At 43.9% G+C, this 26,916-nt stretch overlaps 2 protein-coding genes across 2 annotated transcripts in view; both read left to right on the forward strand.

The window, feature by feature from the left end:
• LOC141445592 (uncharacterized) overlaps positions 1-3,506 on the forward strand; it is a 21,779-nt gene extending 18,273 nt beyond the window's left edge. The window contains exons 5-9 of the mRNA XM_074111434.1: positions 813-916; positions 1,923-2,193; positions 2,644-2,859; positions 3,225-3,334; positions 3,417-3,506. Of these exons, the coding sequence (XP_073967535.1) occupies positions 813-916; positions 1,923-2,193; positions 2,644-2,859; positions 3,225-3,309 (676 nt within the window). The 3' untranslated portion in view covers positions 3,310-3,334; positions 3,417-3,506. The remainder of the gene's footprint in view (positions 1-812; positions 917-1,922; positions 2,194-2,643; positions 2,860-3,224; positions 3,335-3,416) is intronic.
• Positions 3,368-26,832, forward strand: LOC141445593 (tyrosine-protein phosphatase 10D-like). Its single transcript, XM_074111435.1, is given in 20 exon segments — positions 3,368-3,385; positions 3,452-3,539; positions 3,951-4,177; positions 4,829-4,952; positions 5,325-5,503; positions 6,039-6,156; positions 8,044-8,372; positions 8,374-8,377; positions 8,505-8,593; positions 9,295-9,507; positions 10,016-10,231; positions 11,004-11,250; positions 11,839-12,173; positions 12,888-13,080; positions 19,856-19,901; positions 19,974-20,060; positions 21,002-21,317; positions 21,756-21,970; positions 22,997-23,334; positions 24,636-26,832. Coding segments are annotated over 20 exon segments (3,414 nt in total). The 3' UTR covers positions 24,668-26,832.
• Positions 26,833-26,916: the final 84 nt, after the last annotated feature.

Genomic DNA, 26,916 nt, shown 5'->3' on the forward strand with positions numbered 1-26,916 from the left:
TTCGAATGCGTTTTTTTATTTATTTGAAAGTAGGTTTTCTAGCGATGGTTCTTAGACATGTTTTATCAAAATCGGTTCAGCCGTTTTTGAAGTGACAAAGTCGAGGGTCTTCCAACTTTTTGTTGGTTAGGTTATTTAAATGGTCAGGCATGTGCTTGCAAAACATTTGTTTCAGGCGTAATTGAGATTTAGTAAAATCTTATCATACATTTACATCACCTTCGACAAAGCAGGCGATTAAAACTCATTTCAATAATTTGAAAAAAAGAAAGGAAGGAATTTATTCATTACATTATGGAAAAAATGCGCATGTCACGAAATAGTCCCAAATGAGCATAATTAAATAATATGGCACGGTATACATACTATGAATGCACTGCTTACACATGGTATAACATCCCATTGTGTTGTTTTTGCATCCAGCTCTGAGTTTTGCGTTGGTATGAGAATGGCGCGAGGCGGCGTAAATAAGTAAATGTGACACGATTCGCTTCGCTACATTGTTTAATAACATTGACGCCCGCTGAAAGACTGATTGACAAAATATGATATTGTCTCTTTGAGAGGATAAAATTTGGCTTCAATGGCAGCCGCGTAAACGGTGTCCGGTGGATTTTGTATTCTAAACGTAGGTACATTTTGTATTATGGCTGAATAAGGAGCTGTGTAGTATATGTATAATTCTGTTTTAAAGATATTTCAATACGACGTCTTGTTCAGACTGTCATGTCACGAAAATGTTTACCGTTGAGCTACTGCAGATGGCAGCATGTGTAGCGTCAGTGAGTGAGTGGTGTGTGTGTGTGTTGCAGAGCCCAACACGCCGGGCAAGTTCATCGTGTGGTTCCGCAACGAGACCACGCTGCTGGTGCTGTGGCAGCCGCCCTACCCGCCCGGCGCCTACACTCACTACAAGGTACGTCCTCCCCACACCACAGACCACACACCCTGTAACCTACTTAGTATGGAATTAACATAAATATGTGTAAGTCGACTGGGACAATTGAAACCAATGTAATGGTAGGTACATTTTAAAAGTATTTATTTATTTTTCAAACAGATGTATATGTAAGTTACTTAAACTCATTAATATTTTTAAAATCAATCCAACGTAAATTATTTTATAGCAAAAATCAAGTTGTTTTCCCTTCCAGTCGTACTTTATCGGTGGCTTTTTTGGAGCGACTCAGTGTTTCCATCATAAAATATATAAATCTCTAAACACGAACCTGTAGCTTTTGGGATTTATTGTCAATTAAAACGAAATTTAAATTACCGTACAGAGACACCGGGACACCGTGAGATTTGGCACCCAATTAGGGTATTGAAGTGCCGTAGCCGTATCTACACTTTACTAGAAATAAACTAGAAAACTTGGTTTCTGTGAAAGTGCAGTGCATGGTTGAATTCAGCGGCGCTTGGCCACTTGATTTATAGTCTTTGTAATTTATGGACGTATTTCACGCTAAAATAAATATCGAGAAAAACTATTTTTATTCCGTTATTTTCAGCGACGAAAATTTCTTTTTCACACCTCTCCTTCAGAAAAGTAACTTTTCCTCCCTGACGAGAGGGAGCAAAGTGCAACTTTTCTGTTCAATTCTTTTCTAAGTATTTTATTGCAAATGCCATTTTTTGAAGTTGATAATTATAAAGCCACGCCATTTTCTATGCTGGTTGTTCTTCATTATATTAAGATTATTTTTTTCAAGTTTATTAATGCTCGGTGTGAAAAGTTGTATGAGCCACTCGGGAGCAAAATTATTTTCATCTGGGCGTTAACACTTCCAATGCAGAATCCTTCTCTACATTCTGGATTCAATATACGCCCTCGCCGTAAATACACCATTTTGCTCCCTTGTGACACAAATAACTATTGACGCTTTGTGTAAGTATTATTGTGTGAGGTTTGTTGTTGTCAGGTATCGATAGTGCCGCCGGATGCGCGCGAGTCGGAGCTGTACGTGGAGAAGGAGGGCGAGCCGCCGGGGCCGGCGCAGGCCGCCTTCAAGGGGCTGGTGCCGGGCCGCGCCTACAACATCTCCGTGCAGACCGTGTCCGAGCCCGAGATCTCCGCGCCCACACCGCGCAGTACCGCACCGTGCCGCTGCGGCCGCGCGACGTCGCCGTGCCGCCCGCCGACCGCTCCGCCACCGCCTTCCGGGTCGTCTGGCAGCCGCCCAAGGAGGAGAGGTAACCGACCACCCATGTCATGTGGCTGGCACGCGCACCCAAGGTTCACACTAGTATGGTGCCGTCTGTTTGAAAACTTTGACATTTGTGTCACTTGTACTCGTAGGGTTATAAGTTAATTGCACTAATCAAGTCAATCGCACCCGCACCCATGGCTAACAGCGAACGGGCCCCGTTATACCAACATCATCAGCGATATTTCATCTGTTGTAAAAACTCTCATTCATCTTTTAGCTTATTATCTACGAGTATCAGTGTTGAGAGGTAAATGCTACCTTAATAAACGGTAAATTAGTCACATTTTCGTCCCATAAAACAAAAACACTCACCCATACGTACGAAGCGGGGCGGATAGCATTCTAAAATTCGATGACACGTTTATTATTCAATCGAGTTCGACTAAACCTTTTAGTAATACATATTGAATGTTGGTTTTGGCGCATGTTGCAGCGAGTTCGAGAAGTACCAAGTGTCTGTGTCGGGCGGGGGGGGGGCGGGGGCGGGGCGGCGGCGCGGCGCGGCGGCTGGCGCCCGTGGTGCGCGCGCGCAACGACACGCCCAGCGCGCTGTTCGAGGGGCTGGAGCCGGGCGCGCACTACACCGTCACCGTCAAGACCATGTCCGGCAAGGTCACCTCCTGGCCCGCGCCCGCGGAGGTCACGCTCAGTACGTACACCACACACTCGCTCTTATTACACTACTTTTATCTGGTCAAATAACACCTTGCAAAGCTAAGAATCCAACTGCAAATTTGTAAATTCCCATACACTAAAAGATTCAGTTTCGCGAAAATTGACGACATTGACGACAGTTTCCCACATGCCACCGTAATGTGGAGTGCATGAAAGAAAAAAAGTTGTTAGTATAATGTTGTAGTTGAAATTATAACCTAATAAAATGCACATATTTTTCAAAATTTTACGTAAACAAAAATGCTAGAAAATATGCATTTTATTACTAACACGGACGGTTTTTTGTTTATTTACGTTACTAGCACTATTCCAATTACAAACTGTTTTATGTGTTTACAGAACCGCTCCCTGTACGGGACTTGCAGTGGAAGTATCAGGACGAGGCGGAGGGCGGCGGCATCTTCGTATGGTGGCAGCCCGCTGAGGGCAGCACGCAAGACGAGTACAAGGTCACATATTCATAATCACATTATGCGCCTCGAATGGCAACTTATTTAAGTGTTAGTTTCTATATTGTGTGTGTATGCGCAGGTGTCATACCACGAGGCGGGCGGGTCTGATGACAGCAGCACGCTGACCACGACCGGCACCAACGTGACGCTCGACGCCACGGGCGGCGCCGCGCTGCTGCCCGGACGGAACTACACCGTCTCGGTCAGTACTCAGTACCGACACACACCTCCACTAGCGTTTCATGTGTTGGAGCAGGACAGGATTTATGCGTGACGATGCTGGAGACGTTATCAGAACCAACTCAGTTACTTTTAGGCTAGCGTTTCGTAGTTACTACTACGTATTAGTGATATTAGTTTTGTTTTTAGTTTGTTCGTCGCATAAAATAAAATAATGATTAATTACACAATGAGTAATGTAATCTTTTGTTAATTCGTATAAAAAATTGACAAAAAAAATAGCAGAATCGATCGAGAATCGAGTTTAATCATAAAAAATAATGAAAAATATAGAGTGGAATGAAATGTAAATATTATTAGCGTGATAAGTCCCTTGTTTAGTATTTAGCTTGAGTAGAAAAAAATGTGTAAAAGATGAGTTATTCGGTTTTAGGTGATGGCGGTGTCGCGCGGCGTGGAGGGAGCGGAGGCGGTGTTCGCGGCGCCCACGGTGCCGCTGGCGCCCGTCGTGCGCTCGTGGGCGGCGGCGTGCGCTCGCTGCGGCTGGCCTGGCGCTCCGACGTCAACTCGCGCCAGGACAAGTACGAGCTGCGCTACCGTCGCCGCGCCGACCCCACCCAGCCGCCAGACCCCGCCGACCCCGACTATCAGTACCGCACGGTCAGTCGACCCCGTCCTGCACTCGTTACAATGTTCCCCTCATGGGCCACCAATTAATGTATTTGATACGCAAGATTGAAAGTAATGCAAATTGATAAAACACCCAGAGGGGTTACCACGAAACTCGCAAATCGAAGTTCGTATCGCACCGTCCCTTTCACTCGCGTATTAAATGACATAAGCGTCAGCGGGACGTCAACATACGAATTTCAAGTTTTGCACTTCGTGGTATAGGGCCTGAGACGATGCAGGAAATCAATTCACTGCACTTTTTCATAGTTTTTAACTACGCTTGCGTCATTAGGTTAAACTAGTCACGAAGCCTGCATTTTGGCACTAGTTCTGATGCTCTTTCAGAGCATCGTTCGTCAATCTGGAGTCATTTCGAGATCTGGGGACAATTGGCTTCTCGCGTACTGAGTACAAATGGGGCAAAAAACTGTCTGCTGTTTTTCAAGGAATGAAAACGATAACTTGCTTCAATTTTCACTGGAATAGAACCACTGATCTAGACGGAAAACATCCTACATTTAAGTCGAGAGATTCCTTTTCATTAGATTCAGAAATACTACTTTGGAGCGTTTAGTGACCTGCTAAGCTTATATAATTAATTAGTTAAATGTTAGTTGAAGTTATGTGGTGGTCTTCCAGTTAACGACAGCGGACACGAACGCGACGCTGGAGGACCTGTTCCCGGGCGCCGTGTACGAGATCCAGGTGGCCGCCATCAGCCACGGGCTGCGCTCCGAGCGCCACACCGTGCTCAAGCCTGTCCGTGAGTGCCCCACATCCTCTTTATAATGTTTACTGCTGCTTCCCACAGCCCGCCTACTTGAGGACTTGATCCCGGACATCTTATTCCGGATACGAATGAAGAATACTAGCCACAAGCTGTAATCGAAATACTGCCTTTTTTATGCTCGAGTCTATTTTAATCACTTAAGACGGACTTGCTACAATTGTATTAAAATTAGATCACGCTTCGAGCTCCGATCCGAGAGATAGCTAACTCGTAACGAGGTGAATGTTAATTTTGTTTCAGAAATAGTGATGTTTTAGGAAAGCTTACACTTATACTCGTGGCCTTTTAGATTTTCTAATTAGTGTGTTTTATAAAAGCGTCTTTATTGGGCATGGGCATGGGCAGGGCCGGTGCCGGCGGAGTGGATGGGCGTGGAGCGCGCCACGTCCAACTCGGTGGTGGTGCGGTGGCGCGGGCCGGCGCAGCCCTCGCGGCTCGGCGCCTTCCTGCTGCAGTACCGGACGCACAACGACCGCAAGTGGACGCGCCTGCCGCCGCTGCCGCCCAACATCACCGAGGCTGAGGTACCGACACCGACACCCACACGACAACCAACGAACACCTGCTAACAACGGAACCTGGTGTCACTCGTAACGATTTAAATGTGGTGGCCGATAAGACGATAGCTGTAGGTGTGCGTAAAGAGAACAAGAACCTTTTTATTAAGTATGTCTTAGAATATATACATAACGATTGTCGCTGATACAAGCAATATGCGTTTATGTTGCTTTGTGTTACTGCTAAACACTACAAGTGGCCAATTGCCATACTACAGTTCTTTCATGTTTATTTGTGCTTTTCGACCACATGAAATTGTCGCTTTAAAGGCCCCATATTCACTAAAGGTCCATGAATCGCCAGCGATGTCTATCTGAACATAATTATGTTGATATTTTTGTGGATTTAGGTGCTATTTACTAGTTAAAAAGATAATTGTGACCTTTAGTGAGTAGGCAGCTTTGTATCCGTTCCGGAGTGTGGTCGCTAGCTGTGTATTGTTGTGATTGTAATGTTGTGTCGTGGCTCGTGGCGTGCTTACGTGTCGTGTCTGTCGGGTAGATAGTGGACATGACGCACGGCGAGCGGTACAGCATCCAGCTGGACACGCTCAGCGAGGCGGCGGCCGGCGGCGACAGCGTCGACAGCGGCGAGCCGCGCCGAGCCGACCACACCGTGCGTGAGTGACCCGCTACCGCTTACTCTAACTGTACTACCGATACCGAACGTCTTCGTAAATGTGGCCTCACGAACCAAGTATTCGGGAGGGCCATTTATACATTCTTCTTCTAGATCGTATACCCTGTCATTACGCGTTAGCCCCTTGAGCTAGTTACAATTACTTACCTTTGGTGACCTCGATACAGGCAAACTTTGATAGACATCATTTCTAACCTAAATACCTAAGAAGGTAGTTCCAGAATTCATATACTTATAGAGAGCTTTCAGAGATGTCATTTTACAATTTGTGGGTTTGACCGACTTCACAAAAGGGTCTTCTTTGTCCGTTAAGTTTTTTTTTTTTTTAATTTTTTATTTATTGGTTATCTCAGAACTGTCCTTGTGAACCGATTTGTAAAATTTGGGCTCAGGCCTGAAATATTCGTTTTCCTAAAATGTATTTTTTGCAAAATGTCCGCTTTCAGAATGTCAACACGTCTTTTGCGTAATGTCAGCTTCTCAAAATGTCAGCTATTTAAAATTGCCTGTCTCCAGAATGACAGTTTTTGTATAATGTTCGCTTTCAGAAAGTGCTTATTCTTAAAATGTCTGCAACCTCAAAATATCCGCCTTCTTATAACGTTGGCATGCCAGAAAAGTCTTATCCCAAAATGTCTCCAAACATGGTCTTCAAACAATCAAATTTCATCTAAACGTCATTATTCATTAATGTTATCTTGAATGCCAGAAATTTTATATTAGTTATAGATATTTATGTTATCAAAGAGTAAGCATGCAAGCAATTAAACCTTTTACATTTAGAACATTGATTTGAAAATAAGGCTCAGGCCTGAAATGTCTGTTTCCTAAAATGTACAATTCTCAAAACGTCTGCGTTTTCACAATGTTAAAACTTCTATTTGTCAGCTTTCTCAAAATGTCTGCTATTTAAAATGTGTACAATCTGAGGAAGTCGTCTTTTCATAATGTTTACATACTATAATATTAGCATTACCTTAATTTCTGCTTTCCCGTTATGTTCACTTTTTTAAATAGGCTTTAGTCTTGTTATGTTGTTTTCCCATAATGTCTGCTTATTTTCAAATCATTTTTTTAAATGTAAAGGTTTAATTGCTGCATACTTACTCTTTGATAACATAAATATCTATACCTAATATAAAATTACTGGCATTCAGACAACATTAATGACGTTTAGATGAAATTTGAAGACATGATTGGAGACATTTTGGGAATAAGACTTTTCTGGAATGCCAACGTTATACGAAAGCGGATATTTTGAGGTTGCAGACATTTTGAGATAAGCGCATTCTGAAAAGCGAACATATGTACAAAAACTGTCATTTCTTCGAGACAGGCAATTTTAAATAGCTGACATTTTGAGACGCTGACATTATGCAAGACGTGTTGACATTCTGAAAAGCAGACATTTTGCGAAAAAATACATTTTAGGAAATGGATATTTCAGGCCTGAGCCGAAAATAACATTATTATTATGGGAAACAAACATAACAAGACTATAGCCTATTTAAAAAAAGTGAACATAACGGGAAAGCAGAAATATGGTAATGCTAATATTATAGGAATGTCAACATTATAAATAGACGACTTCCTGAGATTGTACACATTTTAAACAGCAGACATTTTGAGAAAGCTGACATAATAGAAGTGCTAACATTGTGAAAACGCAGACGTTTTGGAATTGTACATTTTAGGAAAACAGAGATTTCAGGCCTGAGCCAAAATTTGGTCCCATATTGTATACTTGAAGAAAAAATATAATCTTTGGATTATCTACTTTAAAATCATTTTTTTTAATTATTTCTAGGATTTTCACTTTAAAGCTTCACATCGGGTTGTTGTTTATCGTACACACGTGACGTTGCAGGTCCGAATCCGGTATCGAACGTGGCGGCGCTGGTGGACACGCGCAACATGACCCTGGAATGGCCGCGGCCCAAGGGGCGCGTGGAGTGGTACGCGCTGCAGTGGTGGCCGCACGAGGACGGCGCGGAGGCGGCGGGTGCTGCGGGGCGGCCGGGGCGGCCGGGGGCACCCTCCCGGCAAGGGCGCGGGCGCGCGCAACCTCACGGCGGAGGGCGAGGAGCGCAGCGTGCGCGCGCTGCTGGACAAGCTGGAGCCCGGGCAGGCCTACACCGTCACCATCGTCGCGCACTCCTACAACCTCACCTCCGACACCTTCACCATGGAGACCAGGACGCGTGAGTGCGCGCGACACTGTTGTAGAGGCCGCGGCCACGTACGCGTTATGCGGCTAACCGCGCTGTTTTAATGCGCCGTCTCTCTCTCTCAGCCGCATTCATATTCAATGTCCCTTTTGCGTGGCAGGCCCGCTGATCCAATCTGAGATGACGATCGTGAACGAGCCCGAGGGCGACGGCGACGGCAGCGGCAACGACACGCAGCCGGCCATATTGGTGAGTGCTCAAATGACAAGTCTGTTAAAACCCGTTCTTATAGCACCAATTGGAACACATTGATTTTTAAAATTTGTTCGCTTTGTGCTTACAATATATCAATATTCCCAGATCCCAAAACGTCTTGATCTCAAAATACCTAAATAGCAGAATGCCTAATTTTTTTTCTTAAAACACCGGAACCTTAGTCTCGTAATGCCTAAATTTCAGACTACTTTCATGCCAAAACAACAAATACTTAAAACAACTAAATGTCAAAACACCTAAATTTGTATTACACTGAGATTGTCAAGTTTTTACATAAGATGTATCTTCCTTTTTGCCGCTACGGTAATTTTTTGTCACAAAAAATTAGGCATTTTGCCATTTAGGTGTTTTCGGTTTGAGTTATTTTAATATTTTGTCATTTCGGTCATTTGGTATTTGAAGAAATTGTGCATTTCAATCTTTAGGTATTTAGAGGATATAACGTTTTAGGTCAGAGACTCGAGAGTCATAATGAATTTCGTTCATTTTAAGAATAAGACAATTTAACATTTAGTTGGCCGGTTTTTTAAAGTCGAGCGGTGGACGGAAATTTAAAACGAATTAACCGAACTCAAGGCGGCGTGTTTTAAACGCGACGCTTTATAAAGTCTCCTCGTGAGTTGGGCCCAAAGTGAACATTGTTGTCTCGCTGGTTCAGTCTGTGTGTGTGTCAGGTGGTGTACACGCTGACGCCGGCGACGGATTCCCGCTTCGACTCGTACCGGTTCCGGCTGGAGGGAGCGGGCGAGCCGGCGCGCGAGGAGACGCGCGCGGCCGGCGCGCCGCCCCGCCGGCTCGTGTTCGCGGCGCTCACGCCCGGCCGCCTCTACAACGTCACCATGTGGACAGTCAGCCGCAACGTCACCTCGCACCCCGTGCAGCGACAGGTCGGTCATCGGTCCGCGCTCACCTCTATACCTACTGTCTGCTGTGCACACGCTTCGATCACTACCAGAATTTTTGTCACCATAATCAGGGCTTGCCGATGATATGAGAGTCTATCTTAAGTGACGTTTTCTGGCCTGCTCGCACCACTGCTGTACAAAATGGCGCAACAAGCCATATTTTTAGTTTTTTTTTTTAATTATTTTAGTGATGACTTTTTTATATTAAGTACATCAACAAACTGAGTATAGATTTGCTTATCTAATTGTGGTGTTTGTACATGGACTGTAGTTAACTCAGATAAATGTATTTTTTTTTTTATTAATTGCATCAAACTACTATATCGTTATAGTAGTCGTCATAAATCTTTGGTTGAGTAAATCAGCGGAAGCTAGTTTGGCATTATTACCATTTCCACTGTGATAGGATGATGCCTGTTTTTTTAAGGTAATTCGCCTGGGCCAAAAACACCATGTCCTTGTTTATTTTAATTTATTGTGTCGTGTCCAGGCGCGGCTGTACCCGCGGCCGGTGGCGTGGCTGAAGGCGGAGAGCGTGGAGGCGCGCAGCGTGGCGCTGGCCTGGGCGCGGCCGGCGGGAGACTTCACGGACTTCGAGCTGCAGTACCTGGCCGCCGCCGACCGCCTCGAGGCGGCCGCCACCCCCGCGCTGCGGCTCACCGTCGCCGGCCTGCAGCCCTACACCTCATACACCTTCACGCTCGAGGTGCGCGCTCATCTCGTATATACTCGTAGTCCCGCGGACTTAAACAACACGAAACGTCATTCCGGGTTTGTACTGGAACCAGTATCGCCGGAGATGCTCAAACGCGTATTCATTCATACCACTTTGGTTGTAACATATAAACGAAAAAAACAATGAGGCCAAAACGAATGCACACTTGTTTGTGTGGTAAGTCGCCGATCGTAAGAAATACTTTTAGGAGATGTTCCTGGACTTTAAACTGCCAACTCGCCACTTACGGAAACACAACCACCTTACGAGCACTTAGCTCTTGCGCTCCATTCTAGGCGGCTAACCAAGGAAAACTAGAGACAGAATGTTTGTGTATGTATAAACACATGTCTGTATGTGTAGATACCATCAGCCAAATAAGTTAACTATACATTTTTAAACGAGTTCCTATCAAATGAATATGTCGCTAAAGTCGAACTTACAAGTTGACAGACTTGAGTTTTAGTGAAATAAGCATTTTTATTTTTTTCATTTCACAGACACGTCTATTGGCATTATTGTTTTATGACTTGTAATCGATTATCAACATTAGGGTGGTAGACCATATATTTGGCTGACGGTACCTCCGGAGGTCTCAGGTTCGTAATGTCTCAGTTCGCAGCACGACAAATCTGAAACTCGCTACAAGTCGCCCTGCGACCTGCGATGACTGCACTAGTGTCACCTATTATTATTGTTAAAACATGTCAGTATCCGTTGTAATAAGAGCGCTGTGTGTGTGTGTGTGTGTGTGTGTGTGCAGGTGCGGTCGGGCACGCCGGCCACGATCCTGACGCGGTCGGCGGGGCTGTCGACGACGGTGCGCACGCAGCAGGCGGCGCCGCCCGCGCCGCGCGCCTTCCACCCCACGGACGCCAAGCCCAGCGAGCTGACCTTCGCGTGGGAGCTGCCCGCCGCCGAGGCCAACGGCGTGCTGGACGCCTTCGTCGTCGATTACGCGCCGCAGGGGCAGCCCGACCAGAACCGCACCATCACCTTCCCGCCCGATGGTCAGTACACCCAAGACTCCACTCGTACTCCATATGCATAACGCACAATACGGATCTTGATATTGTTGAGGAACATGATGCCGTTTCTATTAGTAATCTGTTTGCTGATTTACGATAATGTGTTTCTCTGAATGTATATTTTCCCAAACAAATATGTTTAGCTTGATATCGGATTTTCCAAAATAAAAAAAAAACCAAAACAATCCTTCCCGTCCATATAGCCAAATAGATTAACCCCGCCTGGAGAGAGATGGGTGTTTTAAATCCATTCGCGTGTGTGGTTTTTTTGAACACAATGTTTTTTTTTCAGCAATCATTCTGAATGCCACTCAAAGGTTGACTGGTAGAGATCCCTTAAAGGGATAAGTTCGCCTTTGTACATATATCTCATTGTTTGTCAATTGTATTTGTTTACTTATTTTGAACAATAAAGAGTTTACATACATACATATGTACATACATTAGTCCGTATCTGCGCCAAGAAAGCTTATGTTTTAGTTGGCTCAAATATAGATAAATTTTCTTGATTGCAGAGTCACGCTAATATGCGAGTATATCAGTATAATGAATGCGTTGTAATTTGTGCAGCTCGTTCGGGCGTGGTGTCGGGTCTGACGCCGGGCGGCACGTACTCGTTCCGGCTGTGGGCGCGCACGGGCGCGGGGGCGGGGCCGGCGGCGCGCTGGACGCAGCAGCTGGGCATCGCGGCGCCGCCCCGCCCCCCGCCGCACGCCACGCCCGCCGCCGTGCGCGCCACGCCCACCACGGTGGCGGTGCGCTTCCGCCAGGACTACTTCTCGCAGGCCAACGGGAACGTCACCGCGTACGCGCTCGTGGTGGCGCAGGAGCCGCGCAACGACTCGCTGGACCGCCTGCCCGGCTGGCGCGACGTGCAGGGCCTGCCCGTCTGGCCGCCCTACCAGGTATCACCATCGAAAACAAACACGATCTACCACTTTACGTTTCCTTCAATACTTCAGTCAAGTGTTTCCAGACAAATATGACAGGAGAATTTTCAAGCAAAGGATTTATGCTTTCTTTTTAAACCGACAACAGACCAGTGTTTCCTCGAAGTGTTGGTATTCATGGTCTGCGATCATCATTTCCCATCAGAGACCCGCTTGTTTTCCTCCCTCTGATAATAAAAAAAAAACCTAACGTCGGATGCTCCGAACATTGGCGGATAAAGGGAAGCTGAAGTAAAAATCATGAAACATAGACTAGTTTTGTCTCGGCTCTGGTGTAATGGTAAATCTACAAGACGTGTGTCTAAATAACAATACAGCATGCTGTAGGACAGTCTCTTCACCTTCCACCGTGCTGCCTGGCTGGCGGCGTACAGACGGGATCACAGGAGATACGCGCGGTGCTTGCGCAGAGCTCTTTTCCCGCGCCCTATATCTGACTCCCTACAAACCGCCCTTTTCTCCCTGGAGCTGAATTCTACCACCGAAACTAATGTCACAGAACAGTCGTATCCACAGGCGGTGCTCGTTTTCAATACCAGTTTTTCGCGCAAATATATTTTTTTAAGCCATAGAAAAACATCCCCATTCTAGTTCATCCCACGGAAGCATATCAACGATTGGTATAATAGTGCCCTCGTAAAGTGATCCCTCTTGTTGTGGCGGTGGCAGGTGACGGAGCCGTACTTCCCGTTCCACAACGGCGCGGTGGAGGAGTTCGTCATCGGGTCGGAGCGCTGCGAGGGCAACGGGCGCGCCTACTGCAACGGGCCGCTGCGCCCCGGAGCCGCCTACTACGTCAAGCTGCGCGCCTACACCGCAAGAGACAAGTTCACCGACACCGCCTACGCGCTCGTCTACACCGGTCAGTGTCCTGGTCCCTGCTCCTCTAAACCTGACCTGGCGCCTCTCGCGACTACACTCGAATGTCTGACCACACTATGCCAAAGATACGCGGCTGATTTCACGCACGACGTATTCGGCTAATATGTTATGACACACCAACACCATAAGGGGTTGTTCATTAACTACGTATGAAACGAGTTTGGCAGTTTTTAACTCCCCTACCCTCATGTAAGGTCACACAAGATTCTCGGGTAGCCCTTCTCCCTTCTTACGTAAGATTATATCTAGTTTTACAATAGGATCAATTGCACTCAACAGTAACATTTTGAACTAGTAATCAAAAATAGATCTTGTAGTTGTTTTCCTCAACGTTTTTATTTATTGTGATTTTACTTGTATAGTAATATATTTTTTTTTTGTGTTTGGTGGTGGTACTGTTGGGACCGTTAATAAATCATTTTTCTTTCTTTCTTTCTTTCTTTCTTTTTTTTCTCTTAAAATAAATAACTATCACTGTGTTGGAAATTGCACTTTGCGATTTATAATCTTACGTAAGAATAGCTCTCCAACAAACAAAAACGTCGTATAAGTCTTGACTTGTACGACATAAAATTGGATAGCAGTCTTATAATGGTAATGAGATGACTACTAGGTCCTGTAGACGTCCTTAATTTAACTTATTAGTCGTGCGACGAATATGTCATAATAAACTGGTCTTAACAACGTCGGTAAGACTAAACTATACGACGTTATATTACAGTCTTAGCTAAAACGTTTGTACGACAAGGCAAAAGTCATACTAACGTTATAGTCCATTAAACGTTTTGAACTGACCAAATTAGGTATTTGAAAAACCTTTATATGACATTTATATAATGTAGCAGTTGTATAGACGTTTTAACAGTGACGTTTATAAAACGTTGTACAGCCGTCAATTAGAGACTCTTAAATGACTTGGTTGTTTATTTACGACTCTAATTATGACCTTTATATTACATGATGTCAGTTTCATGTCATTCCCTAACTTTAATCAAACTTGTAGTCGCATTTAAGTGAGGTTTTGACTTTAAAACGTCTAAGCCGCCATATTTGCGGAACGTTTGATAAAAACTACGAAAAATGGAAGCAAAAAATTCGTGGAGAAGACTAAAACGTAGTGGAACATTCAAAAGGAAAGTTAATCGAGATTTCCTTTTATTAAAAAGTACAACGCCAACCACCGTGGCATTGGTCACAAATGTTGAAGAAAAAAAGTGTACAACACATGAACAACAAAAAGGTTCAGTATCAATATTTATTTTATTACTATAAAATATCGTGTGTGATTTTTCCCGATATTGAAATCATTGTTTATCAGTAAATTTTGAAAAGATTAATGTAGGTATATAACTATGAAAATGAATTTAATTTTGATTATATTTAATTTAGTAGGTATTAAAGTTTTTAAGTTAGGTAGTTAGTTTATAGTTGTTTTATTTATGGTTATTTTTTCTTAATATGTGCTTTCTCTTTAATAAATAAATGGATTATTTTATTTTGTTGTTGGAATATAGGTAATGGGTAACTAAATAAAATATACATTCTAATACATGAGAAATAACTCAATGGGATGGTACGTAAGCAAAAAAAAGTTAAGTGAGAAGTTTTGAAATTGTAGGTATGATAATAATATTTTAGTAGAAACAATAATCACATTCGTCTTGCAAAAAATGATTGTACACGGTAAAATTTAAACAGTTGTGGCACCAAAAATCCTTAAAATGCAATAAATCTCCAACTTTATTTTTATTTCTTATAATGAAATGAAATGGCCGCAGTGTATGAAAGTCAATGATACTGTGGCAACCATAGCACTTGTTCGATAATATAAAATGAGTGTTTTCCCATGGCCAAACCAATCTATTAAGAAGTCTAAAATCTGCTCTCGTTAGAAATGTATCTATATCCAAATATTGAACCATATTTTCAGATAAAAGTTACATGAATGTTAAAATATTTTGAAATCTGCACCGCACGTTTACTATGACCGTTATTTCCTGAAATGAGTTTAAAGATAATTAATTTTGGTGAATACCTATTACAATATGAAAAGGGTTTAATTTTTTTTTTGAGTAACCCTAATAGCTAGCTGTCATGGCGTATTGCATGGTTTTGAAATAACCTTAATACAACTTTACGTTTTTACAACGTCGTAAAGAGATAAGTGTGCGACAAAAGCAACATGTCCTACATTTTTAGATATAATTTTTTTTTTATTAATAAAAATATAATGATATTAATGATTTAAACTCAAAATTACGAGGGGGCATGAAAATCTGAATAGTATTCACATAGGCATATTACCATAAAACTTCAATTCCCAGTCGAACTAAACGGCATGAGAGACAGATACCTACCTAAAGTTAGCAAAAGATATGAAAGTTAAATAACACTCACCTTTTATTTCCTTGTAATTATTTATTTTGCACTCAATCTCGAAACAAAACCACAAACACGCGTCACTAACAAGAAGAATAAATAAGAAGTCTTATATGTGTTGTTCCTTGACTTAAATAAAACGTTTTAGTCATTCAAAAACACCTGTACGACCACAATACAACAAACGAGTCGCTGTAAAGTTATGATGCGACTACTGCGCGACGAAAGTGTTAATTCCATAACATTCATATGACTTTTGAATGACGTTAACGAAGTCGGCTTGTGACTTCTGTATGACCATTATATGACAATGTAGGTCGTATAACTGGGGCCATTTTCGCGTTTAGTAAACATTATTATAACGTTAGTGTGACTTAGCTATTAAGATCAACGGTATTAAGATAACGTTTACTAAACTTTTGAACGACGTTAAATTCCCTCCCCCTCCCCCCTCTCTTCTCGGTGTTACCATACGCCACTATGCAACAATAACGATTTCAGGACACATGGCGTAAATAAATGTGGGTTCGAATCCCGTACGAAGCACACAAAACGAATAACTGGAAAAACAACCTAGCAACACATTTGCCGAAACCACGTCACGTTTTGGCATTATTTATTTATTGAAATCACAAGATCAGCCGCGAATTTTGGTTAACTCCCACCGGTTCGGTTATTTGTAATTTCGGCAAATGTGTTTGTAGTAATTAAAACAGCAATTCGGTCGCGTAATTTTGTCAGAGTGTGTTCAGACCCTAAAGATGATCGGTGTATGCGCAGATTGTTAGCGCTCCTTGTACATATGGGCGATGGGTGACAGTCAAACGCTAATATGGTTTTCCAAATCGAGATCTCAACAAATATCTTCGGCATCTTGTTGATGAAAGCTGTATGTTATGTTTACGCAACGTTCATTATCTATATTTTTGTATATTGTTACTTTTTTTTCTAAGCCCCTAAAACAGACGATACCGCTGTGTATTAAATGCCGACGGTACTTGATTTAGAACTCAGCTATCCCGTAATAGCACCGCTAAGGTTTTTGCGAGTTGTCAGACTAACCTGGGGTCCACTAACCGGTGATGGTGTCAGCGTGTTTCTTGTTTGAAGGAGCGGCCGCGGCGGACACGCGCCGGCGCCGGCGCCGCGTGTGTGCCCCCTAACGATCTTACTGCGACGTGCGACGCCGCTTGCCGAGCCGACCACGCTCCCGCGCTACAACACATGTACTAAACACTCGCACGCTCGCTACCTTACTAACTTGTTCATGCTGCATGTCGTTATGTATTCTTGTTTCAATCCACGGTACGTCGTAATTGGGTGTCATTTTTTGATTTTCTCATGATCAATGTTATTTTAAAAAAATGGCTTTGATTGTAAAATTATGAAACAAGGAAACGTAATAATCTCAGTTTGTCGATGTGCTTCGTACTGCAGTTTAACCGTCCTGTTTTGTATGCCTTGTGTGAATACCTCTTTATTTATTATTTTCTAATTAAATAAATAAGCATGTTTGGGTAGTTTCTCTCAAAATAGCAAATTTCTGCGTAATTTATTACTATGGACCTATTGTGTGCTACTGCTGGGTAGAAGGCGTCTTCCCACACGTAAAGAACTAGTCCAACTGGTTGCGCCGCCGCTGGAGGCTGCCGGGGCGCCGCTTTGAATCAGTGGGACTCCATTCTGTGGTAACCTGTAACCGTACACAACTCACCATCACCATGATCAGTCCAGGCTCATGTCAGCTCCGTTTGTCTTCACCCCTGTGGCTTGAGACGTCAAGCGCAGGCCGGTTTACCAAAAATAACTATTTAGTAGTTTATTCCATTCATTGTCTTGTTCGAGAAAACTTCCATCAACCACTAAACGTACTTGAGATAATTTATATCTGATAAATATAATTTTATGTTATTTACAAAATCACTTGTAGCGATTGCTGATTGCTTGTCCGCGTTTATCTGATTCACTGAAGAAGGCACGAACGGGGAAAACGGTTTTGATTTTATTTTATCATGCTATTGGTATACGCGGTGATACGGTCTAATACAAAATAAATATCCCGATGGCTCTCTAATGCGTTCAGATATTTACTAAAAATAATAAAATAGATATATTGAGAAAACGCATTTAAATAAAAATCAGTATTATTGCTCAATACACTTAAAGAAAGACAAAAAAGAAAATCAGGTATCAAGCAAATAGGATTTGTAATTGTTTCAACAATAGATAACAATGTTAGAGTCCAGTAGTGGGTGGCCTGGCGCGTCCGCCGGCGCACGTCAGGTAACCCGACACCCGCGATACCTTATCTGATAGCGCGGAGCTCGCCTCGCCGCCCGCCGCCCGCCGGTCGCCGCGACCATCCCAGTAAGTTAACGGCACACCTTAAACACCAGCAACCATGGCACTCGACTCTATGGTCTATCCGTTCACCAGGCTTGCCGTGGCCGCTGTGTGGTTGATAGGGTGGATAAAACATTAATCTTAGAGTTGTATTTACATCCGCGTTTGCTTATCACCTGAGTAGGTTTTTATCAATTGGTATTTGGATGATATTCATTTGGTATGTGAAAATGTTGTTTATTTATAATTTATAAAATACTCTCGTTTGTATGAAAATAGATTTCATGTTTATATGTAGCGTAGTAGTCTGTTGATAGTTTTCTAAGCATATCCTGCTTCGGTTCGTTGCGCGAGGAAGCCGTCTAAGTTGTGTTCAAGTTACAGTTGAGCGGTGTTTCGCAAACACACTCCCTTCATAACATGTTGGCTGAAATACTTTCAACCAACATGCTATCTAACCAAAACCCAGAAAGAACAGTCACGCTGTACTTATAAGGCTGTTATTAACATAATGACGGGTATCGGCGATAAAACTAATCCCTTGCTACAATAGACATGCCCGTAATCTTTATCAGCTATGTTAAATTAATCAAAAGGGGATAGTAAAGCAAAGTAGTAAAATGCATATTTTAATGACAATCAAAATAAGCCTGACATTTTATTATTGAATGGCTTTGTGGCTTTAATTGATAAAGATATCAATGTTGCGTGCCAGCAGCATATGCATGAAAGCAAAACGGCAAGAGCATGAAAATATTGGGGTGGTCGTCGGACCCCATGCAAGTAGCTCACCGTACACGTATTGCCATCACGGAGCGGGCTGGGATGGGTGGCATTATATCATTACAACAAACCTAAGAGTCTCCCCACATATATCGACGCGCAATCGGGACAAGCTGATAGAAAAAAACCTTTATGTCCACGCAATAAGAGCTAAAAAGGCATGGTTCGACTCGGATCGGCTCGGCCGACGCCTGCCGACCCGTCGATAGATGTCGGGAACATATCAAATTGTTTGCTTGATAATACATCAATGTGCTTGCTTCGCTAACCTAAGGCCGTATTGCCTAACGTTTCTGATGCTCGCGATTGCAATCAAATGACAGTTTTTGTATGCGAAATCTGTTATTTGATTGCGATCATGGGCGTCAAAAACGTTAGGCAATACGGCCTCTGCTTTTGTCACTTATTAGATGAATGTTTTGAAGTTTCGTGTCATCAAGTTAAGTATTAACGCTTGTAGATAATTAGCATTCAGCGTCCAGCGGTTTGGTCGACTGTTTAAAGTTCGCGATCTGAACGGACCGCAGGGAGCAGAATGCATCTAGTGCGACTAGGTCTATAAAGACCTAGATAACCTAGTTAATTAAAGTTGAGTTTGCATGTACTAAATTTTTTCGGGTTATGGGTATACGGGGGTGGGTTCACGTTCATAAATGTTTCAAGTAAATTTTTATCCATTTTTTAGGTGGTCAGATTGACTCCAAATTTGATATGTCGCGTTTTATTCCAATGCATGTTAATTTTTCTGTTCTGTCTCATTTTTTGTGGTAAAGCTCACAACCGTATCTCACACGAGACAGTGAGAGCTGTGTTCGGTAAATTCAGCGCCGGCCTGGAGTAGAGCAAGAGGAGTGGTCGCCCTGGTCGCCTGATGGCTAGAGACGTCATTGTGAAGTTTACAGCACAGATTTAGAAGTTTCGATTTGCTTTCGCAGTGAAAAACTGTAGTAACATCTGATGTTACGGCGGAGTACTTAGAAAACAGTGCTAATCTCTTCTGCATTGCCAACACTATTTTCTTAGTTATGATTCCAAATGAGTGAACTCACTCATTTCGGAGTTGACACATTTCGGCGCGGTCAAAGTAGGTATGGTAAGGGCGTATCTAAACTTCTAAATCTTTGGTTTCCAGTGCAAAATATAAAAATGATGGCGCCCCTACCTTGTTGAAGGGCTAGGGCCGGCCGGCGCTGGGTAAATCGTTAGTATGAGGGGCAGGTGTGAGCGTGATGTGCGATGTGTGTGTGCAGAGGTGGACAACACGGCGTGGATCATCGGCGTGTGCGCGGGGCTGGGCGCGCTGGCGGCGGCGGGCGCGGCCTGGGCGGCGCTGCGCCGGCGCCGGCCCCGCGCCGCGCCCGCACCGGCCGCGCCCGCGCCGCGCGCCACCAGGCCCGTGCCCGTCGCAGACTTCATCGACCACTACCGGCTCATGTCGGCGGACTCTGACTTCAGGTGACGCCACGCTGCCTGCTGCCTGCTGCCTGCTGTTTTATACCACCTTCCCATCTTGCTTTGTTCTACCTGCAATAGGATAGAAAACAATCGAAATCTAAACAACTCGAGTGGTGTATAAGGACCTCCGTATGCGAAAAAGAAAACCACTTTTAAAGTCGATGACTTTGCAAAAATTCCAAGTGATTCCAATCCCTTGATTAATTCTAGCGTATTATTTTAAAGTAGCGATGCGACAGGTTTACTAATGTTTCGGCGAAAATTATTTAGCAGATTATTAGCTCCCAAACTATTTATCCCATATTTATTTAGGCGAAATTTCATTTCCCAACTCAACGGTTCGCACTGATGTCATTTCCCAACTAATGCCTTGATAAATTATTATTATGAAAATTATTACCTAGGGTTTTTTTTTAAGATGTCATTTGTGTTTTAGTCAAATGCATTGATTGTCATTCTTTAATTTTGCAAGCAAATAAGCAAGCAAGCCATTATTTTTTTCCGTTCTGTTACAATTTTATTATATATCATGACTGATATAATTACCTTATGTATAAAAATTGGCCAAATGTTATTTGACAATTTGTTATTTGCCTAAGCCAATCATTTGCTACATAAATGTTTGCCACATAAAAGTGTGTTGAAGTAAAATTTTGCAATATAAAAATGTTGCGAAATAAGAAAAATGCGAAGTAAAGTTATGCCAAGGATTGGTTTGCCAAATGAAACTTCGGCGAAAGGTTGGTTGCTGAGTGAAATTTGGCGAAACATATTTCGCCGAAAAGGCAGTACACCGATGCGGACAACAGTGAAGCGTAGTGGTAGTGTAAGACGTATAGAATCTCGAATAGACGTAGAGTCAGACCGGCGCGAGCTGATGCACCGAGCGACCTCCGCGATCCGAGCTATATTGTAATCATCATTGATGGCGTGTTCCGCAGGTTCAGCGAGGAGTTCGAGGAGCTGAAGCACGTGGGCCGCGAGCAGCCGACGACGGCGGCCGACCTGCCCGTGAACCGCCCCAAGAACCGGTTCACCAACATCCTGCCCTACGACCACAGCCGCTACAAGCTGCAGCCCGTCGACGACGAGGAGGGCTCCGACTACATCAACGCCAACTACGTGCCCGGCCACAGCTCGCCGCGAGAGTTCATCGTCACGCAGGGCCCGCTGCACTCCACCAGGGACGACTTCTGGCGCATGGTCTGGGAGTCCGGCGCGCGCGCCATCGTCATGCTCACGCGCTGCGTCGAGAAGGTCAGTGCCCCGCCCGCACACACACACACACCTGATGACCCCGGTACAGATGGCTCTCAATGACCCACTGGCAGCGGCGTATTCTTTAGGCGCAGACGACGCACTTTGGCGTCGAATATTTTGAAAAAGCTATCACAAAAGAAACTGACTCTCGTTTGAAGCATATACTCATACTACGGCTTGTCTGTGCGTAAAAACATGCCACGTGCATAGGTCCTTACAAATTCTAGGCTTATTGTACTTTTACCTCCTGTTTCATCGTCCATTGATTAAATATATTTGACGGATAAATATGATGCCGTCTCTGTTTGTTTTGTTCGAATAGACGGAGACGGCATTACATTTATCCGTCAAATAAATGAATGGCTGGTGAAATAGCCCCTTAATCTTCGACCATTTGGCGTAGGCGTAGTAATAACAGTGATGTGCGTGTCGCAGGGTCGCGAGAAGTGCGACCGCTACTGGCCGTACGACACGCGGCCCGTGTACTACGGCGACATCGCGGTGACGGCGCTGAACGAGTCGCGCTTCCCCGACTGGACCGTGACGGAGCTGCTGGCCAGCCGCGGCGCCGAGCAGCGCGTCGTCAAGCACTTCCACTTCACCACCTGGCCCGACTTCGGCGTGCCCGACCCGCCCACCACGCTCGCCAGGTGACGACACACATACACACACACACACACACACGCACACACACACACACACACACACACACACGCACGCACGCACGCACGCACGCGCGCGCTATACGGGCTTACTGTTAGCCGCGCGTTTTTTTCTCAAAAATGACCGTAAAAGTTGACATTATTCTTTACATATCAGAAGGTGAAGTGCAAAGTTTATGGTCAGCGAAAAATTAAAAAGTTAAAAAGATTGCAGGCGCCCTAGCTCGACAATAATGAATTAGCGCGCCTGCAATCAGTCACATTTTTTTTAAGTTAAAAAGGCCATGAAAATGTTGGCACAACTTACAGCCAAGTCTAATGGCCGGTATCAGATATTTTGTTGGAACTCCGGACTTTTTCTATTGGGTCTCAAATAGCTTGTGTTGTTTTCGGTGGAAAAATACACCTGCAGTTTATTTTTAATGAAAAAAGGCGGGAAAGCATAAGAAAAATATTCGAATAAAATTAAATTTTATAATATATTTTGAGAAAAAGTTTATACTATTTCAGAATTATTCACCATTTTTGAGAAAAGCTGTATATTAGTCTCGGCTGGAATAGCAATTGCTGGCTTCGTATTAGTTAAACGGACTCGCAAGCTCGTCCGTTTAATACTCATACTCAGCCAGCAATTGCCTACTTCCAGGCCACGACAATAATCTACTATAGTGCAATTTATATTTCCTATAAATGTTAAAAAAGTTATGATCACCCTGACAGTTCTTAAATTTTTCACCGAAAATATTTTTCCCAAATTATTCGTTTTCTAACTGTTTCACATGGACGAACGATTTTTTTTCTCTGGAAGTATTTCTTTATTTATTTACTCTTTTCTCATGTTATACAAAAAAAAGTTAATTATACTTCACCAAACTTCAGGATTATTATAAAATAGTCCTGAAATATATTCTGAATAGTAACCAGTTTCAAAAAAAAAATGGTTCGTCCATATGATAGTCGTAATGGTCGGAGGGCGAGTGGTGTCGTAATGTGGCGGCTGGTGGCTGGCGGCAGGTTCGTGCGGACGTTCCGCGAGCGCCTGGGCGCGGGCGAGTCCCGGCCGGTGGTGGTGCACTGCTCGGCGGGCGTGGGCCGCTCGGGCACGTTCATCGCGCTGGACCGCGCGCTGCAGCAGCTGGCGGCGCGCGCCGACGCGCTCGACATCTTCGGCATGGTGCACCAGCTGCGCCGCGAGCGCGTCTGGATGGTGCAGACCGAGCAGCAGTACATCTGCATACACCAGTGCATCGTGGCCGCGCTCGAGGGCGTCGACCTCGCGCACCACCCCCACCCCCACCACCGCGACCGCGACCGCGACCGCGACCTCATGCACCACAACCAGGCCTTCGAAGGTACGTGCCCGTCCAGGTGGATCGCTATGGCTCGCTCCCCAACTATAACACAAATAAATCGTTCACCGGACGACGGACCTGCGGTGTTGTATAGCTTACGATGAATGTGTGTACATGCACCGGACACCTGTCCGGCGACGAAGCCGTACAACATCTTAAACAACGGTCCTTTGTCCGGTAAAAACAACGCACGTCTACAAGCGGCCTAAGAAACCGTGCCGTCGATTTTAGTGACAAGAAAAGCTACTTCATAGATTTAAATTCCTGTTTGGAACCTGAAAGTTAACAAAAATATTCAGCAAAAAAACTATTAAAAATGAAATTAAACAAAAAATAAAACCTTTAAGTTTTATAAATGCAAATTTCCTTGTCACTAAAAACGATGTTATAGGTCCTCTCCCTCCTCAGAACATCCTTCTATGTTATAATACCAGAATCACCCATGTCTGACCCATGCAAATTGACTAGTCTGAATCCCGCGCCAGAGTAGCGCGGGCGCAGAGTAGTCCTTTTCTTTTCTGTCCAGTGTTCAGAAGGTTCCGTCCGATGCCAATATTTCATCAACCACTTCCTTCCGTCCCTGTAAACTTCGTGTTTCGACTGTTATGAGTTCGATGATTTGCAGTTAAATAGTATTGACCCGATAATGGAAGAACGTGGCCATACTAAATACGGTTATTGCGATTTGAAATCATAAAATTAGGTATATTCTGTCTGACGTAACCTGCCGAATCGACAGACTTACCTAAATTAATATCCAAACTGAACAGCAATATAAATCGAATTCTTTGCAAACTTTTCCAACCACTCAACTCCCACCCGTGGGCAGATGGCGGCAGCTGAGGGCGGCGGCGGCGGCGCGACCCCGGGCTACTGTTGAGTTATTCACCCTGAGTGTTGCCCGCGCCCGCTTGCATCGAGCCTCCACCTCTAGCATGCTCTTTCTGCATCTCTGGTTGCATCGCAACAATCATTTTAACCATTTCCTCCCCAATAACCGAACTCACATGCGTGGAGCACGTGTCGCATCCCGCGGCGCGCTCTGCCCCTTTGCGTTACGTAGAATAGTTTAAAATACTCTTTAGATGTTTGCCGAACTAATGTTGACTGACTGTGGCTGATGTTCGTTCGTGCGCTGCAGGGCTACTGCGGAATTCGAAAATCAAAGTTCTTGTCGTTCGGCCCCTCTGACACTTATACTATTTAATACGAGAGCGAGAGGGACGGTACGACACGAACTTCAATTTTCTGGCTTGCGGCCCGTGTCGGTCGCGCTGTGGTAACGAGCGTGTTTGTTTCAGACGACGAGGGCATCGCCGAGTCGGGCATGTAGCGGCGCCGGCGCGCGGCGAGTACTTAACTGATGTCATACGTTCTCTCGTTATTAAGCTCACCTCTGTATAGTGTTAAGTTTTGTATTCATATATTTTTATTGATTGTACATGGAATGAAATGGACCAATTATCATAATGAATTGTATATAAGTAGATAGTTGTGCGGGTGTTTTTAAGTCTACAATGTGCCGTGACGCTCTCGGCAGTAATTACGTGATCCTGCGCCGCGGCCAAATGCGACGCGACTAGAGGCCGTTCGACGTTTGATGGCGTAATTGGTGCCGACGAGTGTCACGGCAGCTCCTACGTGTTATTGTCGATGTGCCTTGATAAAATCATATTAAAGATACTCCAGAAAAGGAAAAACAGGAGGAAATAGCCATGCCATGGAGGACATGCCCGTCAAACATACGCGCGTCTGTTCGATTATGCTGTTTCATTAATAAGGTTTATTTTCGATTGTGCTGAATGTCTGCTAACCAAAGTGTCAGAAATCAACCTAAAACCATCTCTAAGTTACACAGTAAACTTGACGAACGCCATCTGTTAGACTAATGGAAAGACTATTTTTACTACAGACATTACATAATTAAGGGCAGCGTGAAATTTCCAATACATTATATGTAGAGACTGGGGTATGCCGTCATTGTGAAATTGAATTAAATTGTATTGATGGTAAGAATTTGTAATTTTTAATTTGACACTACTACCAATAGCTATCTAAATTTCACGACGTGTATTGTATTTCTCACCTCAGTGAGCGTTTAGATGACAGCAGTTCTGTTACTAATCAGAACTTAAACGTCGCCTTGTTTTTTCTTTTCTGTGAAATGTAAAATATTTTTATTATTTTGACGTGTATTTTGATGTAATACATTCTTATGAAACGGCAACCATATGCATCTCAAATTTGTACTTAATATTGTAGTTATAATTATCTGGTCAACGGGGTAGAGTTCTGTGATGAAACAGACGTCGCTCTGGGACCTGGTGGCAGCGAACCGGCGCCAGTCCAACCGGAACCAGTCATACACATTTTTAGGGTTCCGGAGCCAAAATGGCCAAAACGGAACCCTTATAGTTTCGCCATGTCTGTCTGTCTGTCTGTCTGTCCGTCTGTCCGTCTGCGGCTTTGCTCAGGGACTATCAATGCTAGAAAGCTGTAATTTTGCACGGATATATATATAAACTATGCCGAGAAAATGGTACAATAAAAAAAAAATATGGTATCCCATAGACGTAAAGTGGGGGTGATTTTTTTTCTCATCCAACCCTATAGTGTGGGGTATCGTTGGATAGGTCTTTTACAACCATTAGGGGTTTGCTAAGACAATTTTTCGATTCAGTGATTTGTTTGCGAAATATTCAACTTTAAGGTGTAAATTTTCATTAAAATCGAGCGTCCTTCCCCCCCCCCCCCCTAAAATTTAAACCGGTGGGTGGAAAAAAAAATCAGGATGGTAGTAAATACATCAAACTTTCAAGGAAAACTATAACGGCTAAGTTTGCTTGAGAATTATTAGTAGTTTTACTCTTAAATAGCAGCCTAAGGTATAAAATATACCTAAACTTGGAAGATTCCGTATAAAATACGAAATCCTTAGAAAAATATTACTTAATTTTTTCGTAATGGCTACGGAACCCTGTTTTGGGCGTGTCCGACACGCTCTTGGCCGGTTTTTTTATTCCTAATTAAATGACAACTGATTGCTTGTTGAAAGAATCGAGAAACTTGAATCGCACACCGGGATGGAACCTTTGCTATATTAATTTCACTTTGACTTGGCAGATGCAACACGACATTTGCAGCGGAAAGTTCCACTCTGGTACGGAATTCAGTTTGTTCGACTGTAGACTGGCTTCGGTCGGTTAAGGTCTCGCTCTCGGCGACGTTGTTGTACGATGTAGCAGCTACACGGCGCGGCCCCCGGCCCCCGCCCCCGGCCCCCGCCCGCGGCTGGGGCGGTGCGCCCTCCGTCCGGCCGCGCTGTCATCCGTCCGTTACATTTCCAGTATTTATATTATTTAGTAGTTATTTGGGAAGATTAACGACTAATAAAGTTAGGGATGACGCATTCTAAATGCTCCGAGTTCTGTGTCTAACATTGTATTAAAAATAATTTAAACTAAGCACTTGTGTAATAAAATACACTATTTTGTACTATTCTGTTGTTTTATTTCTTCTTTTATTTTCTCTTGATAGGAAAACTTCCTCTCTTGTTTAAATAACTTTTTTACTCATCAGTTG

The sequence above is a fragment of the Choristoneura fumiferana genome, chromosome 2 (genome assembly GCF_025370935.1).
Source record: "Choristoneura fumiferana chromosome 2, NRCan_CFum_1, whole genome shotgun sequence".
Taxonomy (NCBI): domain Eukaryota; kingdom Metazoa; phylum Arthropoda; class Insecta; order Lepidoptera; family Tortricidae; genus Choristoneura; species Choristoneura fumiferana.